Raw genomic sequence first — 15,672 nt, forward strand, 5'->3', positions numbered from 1 at the left:
AAAAATAAATAAAAATAAAATTGTTTAAAAATTCTTAGTATATTTGTGTGATTTAGCTTATTTTTCTTCATTTTGTGCTCTCTCTTTATGCTTGAATGGTCTATCTCAGAGTTTGTTTTTTGAAGCTCTTGTAAGCATAAATGGAAAATTGCTTATCCTTGGTGCCCCCCCATGTGTAAGAATAGGGTGACATATATAATTTAAACATACTTTAAGAGCAATTTAGGAAATCATTGTTATTTTCTAGTGTACATCATAGACTTATCAATTTTAAATGTATAATTTTTCCCCCTAGTACATAGTATAGTGGCATTGTAAGAGCAAGTTTGTAGTCAAGCCAGATCCACCACTTCTAATGTATGAACTTGAACTAATCACTTGTCATTAGTTTCCTCAACTGAAAAAATAGACATAATAATACCTACCTCAAAGTGTTGTTGTGAGGTTAAATAATGCTCATAACGCACTTAGCACAGTGACCTGGCATATGGAAGCACTGACTGCATTTTAATAAGTGTTATTCATAGTAGTTGGCCCTATGACGATGCTTGGGATAGGTCAGATTTGTATATGTTAGAGAAAGGGAGAAATTGCATCAATGTTATCTTTTATTTTTATCATTAAAAGTAATGGAATTGAGGTCTCCACAGGTCCCAACCTGTTGTGGTTTGGGTTGCTATCTACCTTATAAAGCAAAGTAGAGGATTTGTCCTCTGGGAAGACAGTCATCTTCTCCTCTGAAAAAGCCTCTTATGTAGTTGGCTTTGGCATCTTACAGGAATGGGAGGGAAGGGATTGAGGCTTCCCGAGTCGGGCTTTCAGCTGAGATAGAGAAAATGGTTGTAACCAGAAAGTCCAGAGTAGAGTGTAATTACCTCCAGAGCTTAACGGTTAACTCAGCCTGGGCTTCATGACCATCGTGTAAGTGGATTCCTTCATAATAAAACAATAATAATACAGTTAAATAAAACTGATAGAAACAAAAATTGAATGAGGGACAGCATGATAGAGTGGAGGAAGCACTGGACTTGACAAGATAGAGATCTGCCTTCTGGCTATGCATTTTCTTGTTTTATGATTTCTTTTTGGCTATTTTTTTCATATGTATTTAGAACAGGAGTTTGGCATAAATGGCTTTGTGTTTCGTAGCACTTAACAGTTTCTCTTTTAAGCACTTAATCACAGTCTGTTTTGTGTTTGTTTAGTCATGTATATCTGTGGTTATGTAAACTCCTTGAGATGAGATCATCTCATTGAGATGAACAACCCCAGTCGTATCTCATGTACTCCCTTGCACACAGAAAGTGTTCATAATGTACCTCCTCTTTTTTAGCACTTTGCATTGAAATTTGTCTATATTAATACAAGGCATAAGTAGAGGGTTATAATGTAAAATATGAGATTAAAATCTTTTAGTAAAAAGTCTGATAAAATAGATTTTTGAGTTTTTAGTATGTGAAACTTACTCCTTTTAAATATCTTAAGTGTACATTCTTTCTCTTTAAATAACCAGTAAAGATTTTGAAATACTCTATTATGTTGCTACTTATTTTAGAGTCCTTTGGTGTATACTGCAGTTACACTGGAAATACAGTCTTTGAAAAGTTGTTTCTTATACACTGACTTCAGATGTGGATCAGATAATTGACAGTGCAAAGTAGTGCTTGCTTTATGACCTTGTGATTAAAATTCAACTCAGGATCATAAAAATCTTTGATTTCCCAATAAGACTTCCCCTGTTGTACTTGTGTGAGAGTGTGTGTGTGTGTGTGTATGTTTGTATGTGTGCATGTGTATATGAAGGGAAGAAAAGAAGGAAGACCTCTGAATTTTTCAGTTCAATATCCATCACTGGGAGATGCTAGGATAAAGTGTCAATCAGGTAAACATACAGAGCAACGCAAAACAAAGAATTGCATTTCCCCTGCAGTTTTCTTAGGTGGTAGCTGTTTTCTCTCTCATGCCCTTTATATTATTAGAGCTGGAAGTGGGTGGGATAGGTACATTGTATTAATTATATTTAACTGTATTATTTTATTTTTTGTGTCCTTGATGCTTTGGCATTTGGGGCCCTACTGATCCTGATGGAGGAGAGATTGCTCCTCCCAGGGTTAGGGAATTCCTGTAAGCATGCCTTTGATAAGTAAAGCAACAAATCTAAAGTTCACTCAGGCACCCATCTCCTTTTTTTTTTACATTTCATTTTATTTATTTTATTATTTTTAAATATATTTTATTGATTATGCCATTGCAGTTATCCCATTTCACCACCTTCATTCCCTTGAACAGCCCTCCCCTACCATTCCCCCCCTTTATTTTATGTCCATGTGTCACAAGTTCTTTAGATTCTATATTTCCCATACTATTCTTGCCCTCCCTCCCCTGTCTATTTTCTGCCTGCCATCTATGCTACTTATTCTTTGTGCCTTCTCCCCCTTTCTCCTCCTCCCATTCTCCTGTTTCTAACCCTCCATGTGATCTCCATTTCTATGGTTTTGCTCCTGATCTAGCCATCTGCTTAGTTTGCTTTTGTTTTAGGTGTGGTTGTTAATAACTGTGAGTTTTCTGTCCTTTCACTGTTCATGTTTTTTATCTTCTTTTTCCTAGATAAGTCCCTTTAACATTTCATATAATAAGGGCTTAGTGATGATAAACTCTTTGAACTTGACCTTATCTGAGAAGCACTTTATCTGCCCTTCCATTCTAAATGAAAGCTTTGCTGGATAGAGCAATCTTGGATGTAGGTGTTTGGATTTCATGACTTGGAATACTTCTTTCCAGCCTCTTCTTGCCTGGAAGGTCTCTTTTGAGAAATCTGCTGACAGTCTGATGGGAACTCCTTTGTAGGTGACTGTCCCCTTATCTCTTGCTGCTTCTAGGATTCTCTCCATTTTAATCTTGGGTAATGTAATTATGATGTGCCTTGGTGTGTTCCTCCTTGAGTCCAACTTCTTTGGGACACTCTGAGCTTCCTGGACTTCCTGGAAGTCTATTGCCTTTGCCAGATTGGGGAAGTTCTCCTTTATTATTTGTTCAAATAAGTTTTCCACTCATGGCTGTTTCTTTTCCCCTTCTGGTACCGCTATAATTTGGATGTTGGAACATTTAAAGATGTCCTGGAGTTTCCTAAGCCTCTCCTCATTTTGAATTCTTGTTTCTTCATTCTTTTCTGTTTTGTCATTTTTTTCTTCCTTCTGGTCCACTCCCATGATTTGAGACCCAGTTTCCTTTCTATCACTATTGTTTTCCTGCACATTTCCCTTCATTTCAATTAGGTTAGCCTTCATTTGTTTTTCTAATTTGTGACTAAAATCAACCAGTTCTGTGAGCATCCTGATCACCAGTGTTTTGAACTGTGCATCTGATAGGTTGGCTATCTCTTGGTTGCTTAGAAGTATTGGCTCTGGGGCTTTGAGCTGTTCTTCTTGAGCCATATTGTTTTGATCTGTTTGTGCCTATTATATATGAGGGGCGGCACCTTAGGTGTTCACCAGGGTGGAGCGACCCAGTTGCTGGGTTGTGGCACTGTATGTGGGGCCGGGGTCAGAGAGGAGCAATGCGGGTTTTTTTTTTCTCTTTCTTGGATTTCGGTCTCCTCTGCTGCTTCCTGCAAGCAAACTGGGTACCCCTGGTGCTGGCTCCTGGGTGTGCGGTCCTGTGCACCCTCTAGAACCCTGTGGGTCTCTCCAACAAACTCTTAGTGAGCCTGGGAGCTTCTCCCGGCACCTCGACCCCGAAAGTTTTTCCAATTGGTGCTTTCAGGCTTTAATTCCTGTCTCTGGGGCCGTAGCCTGTGCAGTCTGTTTCACTGCTTGCTCCTTCACCTGGTTTATCTGTGGGCGAATGTGCGACCGTGGTCAGCTAGCCCCCTTGCCCCCGCACTGGGTCTGCCCATTGCTACCCCACACCTGGGATCTGCCAACTGCCGCCTGTGCTTCTGGGTCCCTCTGGCTGCTTTTTCCTTCCCAATCCTGCTCTGCCAGCCACTGACTCCGCCTCTCTTACTGGTCTGGCTGGTTTGTTGTCAGAATTCTGTACCATTCAATTTCCTGTGTTTCTTGGTTGCGTTTTTGTTACTAAAACTTTGTTGTCTTTAAATTTGGTTGTGCAAGGAGGCACAGTGTTTCCACCTACGTCTCATCTTGGCCAGAAGTCCCCATCTCCTTTATCTGGTTGTTGCACTCCAGAAAGCAATATGGGGTCTGTCCAGAAAAAGTCCAGCCATTGTTATCATGATGAGAATGGTTTGCCCCACATGATATAACCTGGCAGCCAAGGAGAGTGGACTGGAAGGTGCATGCATGAGCAATGATGATGTCACTGTACTAGTCCGGGGTTGTAGACACCATTCAGTGAGTGTGTATACTATGTGGCTATCACATCCAAAATGACTGAGCAAGTATAGTGATGTATCTGCATCAAATATTGCATTAAGCTTAACATTCTTCCATGGAAACTATTTAGATAATTTGCATGATTCAGAAGACTGCAGCTATGGGCAACTGGTGATTGGTAGCTTCATCACGACAGTGTGCCTGCTCACATATCACATCTTGTGCAGAGTTTGACAGCAAAACATCAAATCACCTAGATGACTCAGTTCCCCTAAGGCCCAGATTTGGCGCCCTGCAACTTCTGGCTTTTCCTAAAACTAAAATCACTTTTGAAAGGGAAGAGAGTTGGGGTCATCGATGAGATTCAGGAAAGTATGACAGGGTAGCTGATGGCATTTGGAGAACTGTGTGAGGTCCCAAGGTGCCTACTTTGAAGGGGACTGAGGTATCATTGTCCAGTGTATAATGTTTCTTGTGTCTTCTTCAGTAAATGTCTGTTTTTCATATTACATGGCTGGATACTATCTGGACAGACTTCATTCCTCTGCCCTAATCATTCCAGGGCCAGGTACCAGACAACTAGAGACCACTTTTAAAGCCCATAACCCCCCACTTCCCCACACAGAGTTATTCACACTCTTCACTCCTAAATCTGCTTAGTTGCTTCCCTTGCCTCCTGGTTCTTTCCAACCAAACCACAGTAAAGGCTTTTGCCCACACTTTGACCTCTCTCATTCTGCCTCTAGACCCACCCTGTTTCCCCATTTGACCCTGCCTGGTGTGATATGCCCCACTCCTCTTGGGAACTGTAACTATGTTTTTTAAATGTCAATCATCTCCTGATCTGTTGACATCACCATACCTCAATAAAACCAAATTCCCAGGTACATTTCAAAATGCTTGTGAACTTTATTACTGTCTCCAGACCTTTTCCCTCCCTTCTCCCTAACCCCCCTGTCTTTGAATCTCATCTTAACAAGTCTATACCATTAGCCAGTCATGTAGAGACCCCCTGGTCAGTCAGCCTCATTACTTAATGAGACTGACTATTGTCAGTGTCTCATAACAAATTTTGCTAATCGTATTAGCCACATAGGTGGTGTTTTTACTATCATGGCCTCTGGTTCCTTTAATTCCTGTCTTCTGGTAATCTTGTTTTCAGTTATACTTCAACCATTCAATACAATGTGAAATCCTAAATTAAATTAAGTCATCATCAATAACTGCAACCCAGCACGATCTGATTTCAAGCATTTTCTTGACTTCTGCCTCCTGTCTTTCTACCTTACTCTCTTAAAACTCCAATTCTAATAATTCATGAACTCTACCAGGAGTTGCAATTAATCTGACCACATTTTTATTGTTTCTTATCCTTTCATGTTCTCATTTCCATCCTTACTCTACTGAACTTCCTGTTATTGTATCACTTCCTTTACACACAGCCTCTGTTCCCTTGTCCCCTCTGAATTTGTCTTATTTGCGTGTTAAACCTACTAACCTTAAATGCAACTCTTTGACTGTCCCATTTCTACATCCATATAGTGGAATAAGACAGGAGAGAAGCACATGCTAATCATTCTTTCTTTAAATCATGACCATGGACTTCAAGTAAGCATTTAGTGCTGTTGATCATATTACATGCAGTCATGTTATATTTCCTTGGTTTCATTTGCTCTTCCGCTCGAGGATATTTTATGCCTCCTCTTTCTTGAATTTTTAGCTGCTCTTTCCTTATTTTCATTTTCACTTCATTACTTTGCTTTCTACTTCATTGAGAAAATCAAGGCAGTTGGCAGAGAACTTGCACAAATTTCTCCTACATCTACTCCCTTGCATCTGCACCGTATGCTTTGTCTTTCCTCATGTTACTGTTGATGAACTGTCAGTACTTTTAAAATTAATTCCTCCACTTGTCCACTAGATCTCATCCTATTTCTTTTCATCTACTCAGAGACACTGCTTTAGCAATTTTAACTTTTCAAAAAAACAAGTTTCTTTTCTCTTGGATCTCACCATTAGCATATAAACACCGTATTCATAGCCTCACCTAAAAAAACAAAACCTTCCTACCCCACTTCACCTCCAGCTAATACTCTACCAGCAAATACCCTAATGCTCTGGTCCCTCTCACATCAGATCTCAAGAGTTATCTCTCACACTGCCAATTCCATTCTCCTTTCTAAAAATTGAGATATTCACATATTATAAAATCCACTCTTTTCAAATGTACCATTCAGTGGTTTTAGAATACAGTTGACCCTTGAACAATGGAGGTTTAAATGGCACAGGTCCATTGAAATGCTAATTTAAACCTAGGCTATTCAAGGGTCTACTGTATTTATAATGTTGTGCAACAGTCATCACTGTCTAATTCCAGAATATTTTCATCATCCTAAAATAAGAAACATCATACCCATGAGGAGGCACTTCCCATGCTTTCTTCTCCTCTAATTCCTGACAACCATTAATCTATGTTTTTATGGTTTTGCCTATAAGTGGCATCATATATCATATGGCCTCTTATGTTTGGTTTTTTAAGCTTGGTATATTTTCAAGGTTCCTCCATATTGTGTTGTGTTCATCAGTACCTCACTCCTTTTTATGGCTGAGAATATTACCAAGACCATCTCAGGTTTGACAATTTCATGAGGGCTCTCAGGACGGAGCATATGGTCATACTCTAGGCAATATCTTATTACAAAGTAGAGAGAGAAGACACATGGAGTGAAGTCCACAGGAAACCAGACACAAGCTTCCGAGGATTTTTTCCCAGTGGAGTCATACAGGACATGCTTCATTTCCCTAGCAGTGAGTTGTGACATTTCTGAAATGCTGCCAACCAGGGAAGCTCATTAAAGGCTCAGCACCAGGGTTTTTATTGGGGGCTGGTTACATATACATCCTTTGCCTAATATATACCTGTATTCCAGACTCCTCAAAGGAAGGAGATGTTTACTATAAGCTAATTATTTATAGTCATAACGAGCCATCCTTGTCATTTAGAAAATGCTTGGAATACCCTCAAAATCATGTTTTCAGATACCAGCCAAGGACTGACCTTGTTAGTCTTACAGAGAATAATAGAACTGCTATATTAACTCTTCTGTACATGTGGATATACCATATTTTGTTTATCCATTCATCAGTTGATAGACATTTGGGTAGTTTTACCTAATGTAATGAAAAATTTTGTGAACATTATGTGCAGTTTTTTGTGTTAACATATGTTACATAACTGGGTCGTTTGGTAAACTTTTGAGGGATTGCCAGACTGTTTTCCAAAGAGGCTACACCATTTTACATTCTTATCAGCATGTCTGAGGGTTCCATTTGTTCCATATTCTCAACAAAAAGTGTTATGTATCTTTTTGATTATGGCCACCCTAGTGGGTATGAAGTCGTGTCTTGTGGTTTTGATTTGCATTCCGCTGGTGGCTAATGATTTTGAACATCTTTTAGTGTCGATATTGGCTGATTATATATCTTGTTTGGAGAATTATCTATTCTTTGCCCATTTTAAAATTGGGTTTTTTGTCTTTATATTTACTGTCAAGATTTCTTTTATATTCTGTATACAAGTCTCTTATTAGATAAATTATGTGCAAAAGTTTTCTCCCATTCTGTGGGTTGCCTTTTTTAAAATTTTTTAAGGCTTGTTATTTATTTATTTATTTTTTTAGAGAGAGGGGAAGGGAAAGAGAGAAGGACAGAAATATCAATATGTGGTTGCCTCTCATGTGCCCCCTACTGGGGACCTGGCCTGCACCCCACGCATGTGCGCTGACTGGGAATTGAACTGGCAATCCTTTGGTTCGCAGCCTGCACTCAATCCACTGAGCCACAACAGCCAGGGACTGTGGGTTGTCTTTTAACTTTTTTTGTGGAATCCTGAAAAGCATAAAAAAATTAAATTTCTACAATTTCTATTTTATCTACCTTTTCTTTTGTTACTTCTGCTTTTAATGTCATGTCTAAAAACTATTGCCTAATCCAAGGTCATAAAGATTTACATTTTTATACTTTTAGTTCTTACATTTAGATCTTTAAGTTAATTTTTGTGTATAGTATGAACCTGGGGTCCAACTTTATTCTTTTGCATTTGGATATCCAGTTGTCCCAGCACCATTATTTTGAAGAGGCTATTGTTTTCCCGTTGGATTATCTGGACACCTGTAAAGGAAGAACACTCTCCTGTGTGTCTCTTCCACTCTTAATACTCTACTCATAGAAAACTTTAGTTCTGACACTTCTGGTCACCAGATGTGTGGGGGGGGTTTCCCCACACCAAGCAGTTCTGAGATTCTCCAGACACCAGCTGTCCTTTAGATTTAACTAAATTCTGACAACATATACCACAGGTTCAAGGCTCATCCTCACAAGTCTACTCCCCATTCCCCATTTCAGAGGCCGGTCTTAGGCCCAGGTTGTTAGCTATGCTTCTGGCCAACTGGCTGTAACTTGGAGGTTCCCACAATTCCTACCTTATGTTCAATTAATTTGCTAGAATAGCTCATGCAACTCAGGAAAACATTTCACTTACTTAGATTACCATTTTATTATAGAAGGATATAACTCAGGAATAGCCAGATGGAAGAGATGAACAGAGTTAGGTACAGGGGGAAGGGTGCAGAGCTTCCATGCCCTCTCCGGTCATACCACCCTTCCAGTACCTTCATGTGTTCACCAGCCTGAAGGCTCTGTAGACCCCATCCTTTACGGTTTTTATGGAGGCATGAATGATCAAGTCATTGACCACTGATGATTAGTTTAACCTCTGTATACAGGTTTGTCATCTGTAAATAGAGATAGCTTTATGTATTCCTTTCTAATCCAGATACCTTTTATTTCTTTTTCTTGCCTAATTGCCTCAGCTAGAATCTCCAACGAAATATTGAGTAGAAGTGGTAAGAGCAGACATCCTTGCTGATCTTAGAAGGAAAACTTTCAGTCTTTCACCATTAAGTATGATGTTAGCTATAATTTTTTAAAATATGCCCTTTATCAGATTGAGCATATTCCCTTCTAGTTCACTTAGTGTTTTATTATGATATGATATTGGCTTTTGTCAAATGCATTTTTTGTGTTTATTAAGTTGATTATGTTGATTTGTTCTGTTGATATGGTGTCTCAGTCCATTCAGGCTGCTATAAGAAAAAAACACAGACTAGATGGCTATCAACAACAGAAATTTATCTTCCGCAGTTCTGGAGGCCGGAAGCCTGAGATCAGAGTGCCATCATGGTAGGGTTTTGGTGAAGGCCCTGTACTGGGTCGCAGACTGCTGACTTCTCACTGTGCCCTCACATGGTGGAGAGAGGCAAGGGATCTCTCTGGAGCTTCTTTTATAAAGGTGCTAATTCATGGGGGCTCTGCCTTCATCACCTCCCCTCCTAATACCATCACACTGAGCATTAAGTTTTAACATTTGAATTTTGGAAGTGGGACACACATTCACACCATAGAATATGATGTATAACTTTGGTTTTCATATGTTGAACTACCCTTGATTTCCTAAGATAAACCCCAGTTAGTCTTGGCGTATAATTCTTTTTATATGTTGCTGGGTTCATATATTTGTTGAGAATATTTTCATCTGTATTAGTAAAGAACTAATGGTTCTTTACTAATTAGTAAAGAACTATGGTTTTCTTTTCTTGTGATGTCAGTATCTGCTTTTGTATCAGGATAATATAGACCTCACAGACTAAGTTGGGAAATGCTTTATTCTCTTTGGAAGTTTGTGATGGATTGGTGTTGATTCTTTAAACATTTGGTAGAATTCACCAGTGAAGACACCTTGTCCTGGGTCTTTCTTTGTGGAATATTTCAATTACTAATTCAGTGTTCCGTTTCTCTGTAAGTCAGATTTCGTAATGTGTGCCTTTCTGGGAATTGTCCGCTTCATCCGGCTTATCTAATGTGTTGGCATTCCTTTTTAACATTCAAAAATTTTATAGACTACTTTTTCAACTTTCTGCTATTTTTAGATTGACTATTTTGCAGTTGGTCCAGATTTTAAATGGTTTTAAAATTATGTAATTGTTGTATATGAAGACTGCACATGGGAAACTAGCTTATAAGAATCACCATTATTTTTATTAATATTTTACATTTTGTCTTCTAGGATTGTATACTCATCAAACATAAACATAAAAAATTATGAAAATGAAATTCTTAGGAAAAAGATAGTAGAAAGCGGGGTACCACAAACAGAACATGACTTCAATTTTCAAAAGTATACAGACAATGATGGAAGACCACCTACAGGGTTCTTAGATAAAAAATCACCTGATTGTTCTCTTCTGAAGCATGAAACTCCAGATACCAACGATGGAGAGGACAATTTTACATCCAGTGGTGAGTCATTTTATTTGTTGATTTTTAGAAAATTTTATAGACATGAAAGTATATTCTGATACATTAGAGAAAGCAGACTTTAAAAACCAGCTCTATTGCTCTTTTTATAAGTAAATGAAAGTAAATTTTGTAGGTAAATGAAAATAATAGTATGGTCAATTCTCAGCATTTCCCAGTAATTGGAGATGGAGTTATTATGAATTAATATATACACAATTTACAATTGTTCCTTTATAGTTTTCACATGTTATAGTCCTTATTCTAATGTATGCCAATAAAAGCTTTACCAGACTATAGAGTCACTTCTGTTATACACTATATGCATTTCTTAAAAAACACCATGCAACACAAAAATCACCATTACTTTTTGTTACGACACAAAAAAAATTACTGAAAAGTTTGTCATTGCACGTTTTAAAAAGATAGGAATGTAATGAAAGTAGTAGCTTAGTTTTAAACATGTTAAAAGGTGAAATCTATAAATACTAGAATAAATATGGCATTCGACCTTGAAAAAGACCTTTAGTTTGTTCGTGGCAGTGGGGGTCAGTGGGGTTGCAGCTTGTGAGTTATTGTGAATTGATGGAAGAAAGATATTAAAGATATAAACATATAGATATATAGATGTATTAAATATCGTAACAGGAAACTTGAGATCTCTGGATCAGAGGCAAACTGTTTATTACTTACAGCACATCTTAGTGCTAGTTCCCAATCCCCAGCCCCCATAAGGCTATGTGGTGAGGATCTTTCACATGCAGTGGGATTACACCACAGAGAGAAGCACAGAAATTAGGATAGTTTTATAGGCTGCTGGCAGATTTGTCTATCCTTCTAAAAAGAGAGACACAGACAGACAGATAAAACTTGACTTTGGAAGGTACATAAATTTTCTCTGGTGAGGGGAGAGGAAAGTAGCTTCACTACCCTGGTGTGTAAGGAAATAAGTGGTTTTGTAACAGGTGTTCAGAACTTGGGGTGCCCAGGAATATAGGGCAGTCCCCTAATAACATGGCTGGGGGGAGGGGAAGCAGAGCAGGGCCATTGAGAGTTACTTTGCATATCTAAAGAAACTGGCCTGTGTTTTAGTAATGTTAAGTTACTGTGCCTGTTGTTACTACTCTTTGGAGCCAGGGAGATGTGGGTAATTCTAACCCACGATGCACCTGGGAGGAGGAGGAGGTCCCCCATTTACTGCACCTCTGCAGAGGCAGGACTGTGTGATTACTGTGTGATTATTCTTTTGTTTCTATTCTTTTGGGACTTTGTGATTTAATGGCAGAATTCTGTCGCTATTCTAAACCTTTATAACTTTTGAATAAATAGTTGCTTTCCTTTTCATAAGTCTCTGGCACTAGGAGTCACGGTTCTTATTCGTGGTGGGCAATAGAACCCAGTGGTTCTGTTACAGTTTGAGGATGAGGAAAGTCTCTAAATCTTTTTGGGATATCACATTATCTCTAGCTTCCGAGGCATGTTTACTGTTTAATAATCATTTGTCTAAATTTGCCAGTGCTTTTCTCTGAAAGGCCAGACCATACAGAAGCACAAATATATTAATACAAAATGATGTCCCAAATATTGGTTGAAATACATCTAAAATAAGATGGGAATTTGTAAAACCAGATATGGATGAGTGTGGCTCATAACATGAGGTGAACTGAGGTATTTAGTAGATGTTTTAGGTGTTTAATGTTTTTTTTTTTTAGTATAAAATTTTTATATTTAGAATTAGCCAGCTGGACGCAGTTTAGATGATTCCACTTTTTTTTGGCAACATCCAAACCATCACAGTCTGGAGCCAAACATACACCTTCTTCTTCCCATCAGGCCTGATCAAGGTGTTGAACTTGGCCCTGTCAATGTCATACAGCTTCTTCATAGCCTGTTTGATCTGGTGCTTGTTGGCCTTGACATCCACAATGAACACAAGTGTATTGTTGTCTTCTGTGTTCTTCATGGCTGCTGACTCGGTAGTCAGGAGGTACTTGATGATGGCAAGTGGTCAAGCCTTTTTCCTGGGGCGCTCTTCTGAGGATATTGAGGCTGCCCTCAGAGCTGCGGTGTCTTAGGCCTCTGGAAGGGCGGGTGACATGTAGATCTTTTTTTGTGGCAGTGGACACCTTTTAGCACCGCTTTCTTTGTCTTCAAAGCCTTTACCTTGGCTTCAGCTTTGAGAGGGGCAGGGGCTTCCTTCTTTGCTTTGAGCACCATCTTCATGAAAAGGGTCTGATGTTTTAGGTGTTTATCTGTGTTTTGTATGTCCTTACATGGCTCAGTTCTGCATTGACCTAGTCTTTCTCATGAATGAACTTGCACCTAAGCAAATGCAAATTCCATCTTATGCTCACATTGTTCCCTAATATATCAATTGTGTTGGATCACATTTGTGTTTTCAAAGCAAATGTTACAGAAGAATTGAATGTGTTTACATGAAAGTGTCAGTTAACTTAATAGATTTTGTTACTGAAGTTAAGTGCAATAATACTAGCAGGGTGATTTAAGCTCAGTCAGATTCCTAAGATATACATTCACCATACCTAATTATGTTATGGTGAATGAATGAATGTATGTCTATTCTAGGCTTTAGATAAATCCATTCATATATTCTTTAGTCTCAGATAACCCTAAGAGTAAGTGGCTACAGACTGATTTTGTAGCTAGAACTCTAAGACTCAGATTGTAGGGGACATTCCCAAGGCCATACATAAAGACCAGTTGGCGGGCCTGGTATTTGATACCCATTTTTCCTGCATTTTAGTCTAGAGCTCTGCCATGGCTCTGGTGCAACCATTAAAGCAGGCAAACAAGTTATAAGTATAACTGAAAAGAGTTCTTTTACCCCTCAACCTCCTGCCTTTTCACTACTTTCTCCATGGAAACCCATGGAAAAACGTCTGTTTACCAGTTGAACAGACACTTGCCCGTATTTCATTCATTTCATTGCAGTCTTTCATACTGTCAGTGCTGCGCTTCTGGACACTTCTGTGTTCAATGATATTGTGCTCTCTGTTTTCCATCTTGGCCACTCCTCATTCTCCTTTGCTAGCACTTCATCTTTCAGCCCTTTAAATAATCAATATTCCCAATTTTTTTGAGCTTTACACCTAACTGCTGAATACGTATATCTGTCTAAATACAGAGTGGGGAAAAAGTAGGTTTACAGTTGTTTGTATGGAAAATAATAAAATAATTAGCAACTATAAATATAAGAATAATCTCTGGGTACTCACAACTGTAAACCTACTTTTGTTCCTCCCTGTATATCTTAAATATCTCAAAATGTAATTTTTCCCAAACTGACTTACTCACCTACCTCTCTCAACCTGCTCTTTGTTTGAATACTCTAGTAGTGTGAATTATCACTGTCTTTCTACTCATTTACTCTCTTTATTCATGACCATATATATTGATTTATTTCCTAAATATTCTTAAATACATCTCTTTTATATCCTGTTGCCATTTCTTTATTTCAGGACTTTGCTATTTTCCTTGACAGTTTGCATGCCAGCCACTTGCCAGGCCTCTCACTGTGCCACCTTCCATTAATATCATTGAACAATGTCTGTTAATTGCAAGTCTAATCATGGCACTCTTCTTATTAAAATTCTTTAGTGGTCTCCCATAGCCTTAATATAAATCTCAAATTCTTCCTGTGGTATAAAGGGATTTTTTGACCTGGCTGCTGCCTAGAACTCCATGCCACCCTGTTTTCAAAACCCTTTCAGTCCCTGTAAACTCTTGTCGTACTGATTACTTGGCTTTGCCCTCCAAAGAACTATATTTAGTTACCATTTGCTTTAGCACTTGCTATTTGTTCCTGGAATACCATTCTAATTATTCATCACATTATTTAATTGAATATTGACTTTGTGCTAGGTTTTGAAGATTTATGAATGAACAAAACAGGTGGCATTCCTATCCTGCAGTTTAGTAGGAGATAGGTGGGTTATGTACAGAGTGTGATGAGGACACAAGTTGGGCACATGTTACCTGGACTTGGGCTTCTGGAGAAAACTATGTGGAGGGAGTGATGTATGAATTAAGTCCTAAAAGAAAAAGCAGTTTTGAGAACTGTTCCAGGCAAAGGATACAACACTCTTGGAGGCAGAGGAGATCCAAGTATATAGCATATTTGGAAAATCAGAAATGGTTTGTGCCCCAGCTAGTATAGCTCAGTGGATTGAGCACGGGCCTGTGAACCAAAGGGTTGCTGGTTGAATTCCCAGTCAGGGGACATGCCTGGGTTGCAGGCCAGGTCCCCAGTGGGGACCATGTTGAGAGGCAACCACACATTGATGTTTCTCTCCCTCCCTATGTCCTTCCCTTCCCCCCCTCTAAAAATAAATACATAAAATCTTTTTTAAAAAAGAAATTGTTGTGAGAGTGGAGGGAGGATAGAAATGGTCACAAAAAGAAATGAGCCTGGAGATATAAGCAGAAGCCAGATCATGAACAGCCTTAAATAAAGGATGACCCTATATTTTATTGTCTAATCTGGGACCCTTTTGAAAGAGTGAAAGGTGAAAAATTATTATTGCTGTTGATAATTATTCCAGGGCAACAGGTATGAACTAGGACTCTCTCAGGCTAACCATGACATGTGGTCACCTTACTCGTAAACCACTTTAAGGAGTTTGGGTGGTACTATTTTGCATGTTGAAGGAGTATAAGCAGAGTAAGTTAAGGATAGAGTGGGTTGGTGACTTACAAATTGAAGAACATTGAGTTTTGGGTTTCTATGACTGTCTTTTTTCCCTGGTACCACTCTTGACACCAAAAGTGTGTGGTTACCAACCAAGTCTCTGGTGTCTACTAGGTACTCAACAATCCAGTTCTGATACTAACTATCCAGAGTTAGCACAGACCTCACAGGTTAAGGGCTTAGTCACAGAAGATTGTCCCCACCTCATATTCGAGCCACTGATGCAGACTCCATCCAGTGGGGTCCCTATGTTGTGGATGAGATGAACAAATTCAC

At 38.8% G+C, this 15,672-nt stretch overlaps 1 protein-coding gene across 2 annotated transcripts in view; it reads left to right on the forward strand.

Moving 5' to 3' along the window:
* Positions 1-15,672, forward strand: part of BTBD8 (BTB domain containing 8) — a 147,307-nt gene that overhangs the window by 9,951 nt on the left and 121,684 nt on the right. For both annotated transcript variants that reach the window (XM_037045479.1, XM_037045480.1), the window contains exon 3: positions 10,459-10,691. In XM_037045479.1, the coding sequence (XP_036901374.1) occupies positions 10,459-10,691 (233 nt within the window). The remainder of the gene's footprint in view (positions 1-10,458; positions 10,692-15,672) is intronic.

The sequence above is a fragment of the Sturnira hondurensis genome, unplaced genomic scaffold, assembly GCF_014824575.4.
Source record: "Sturnira hondurensis isolate 20B ecotype Veracruz unplaced genomic scaffold, ASM1482457v3 Scaffold0004322, whole genome shotgun sequence".
Lineage (NCBI taxonomy): Eukaryota > Metazoa > Chordata > Mammalia > Chiroptera > Phyllostomidae > Sturnira > Sturnira hondurensis.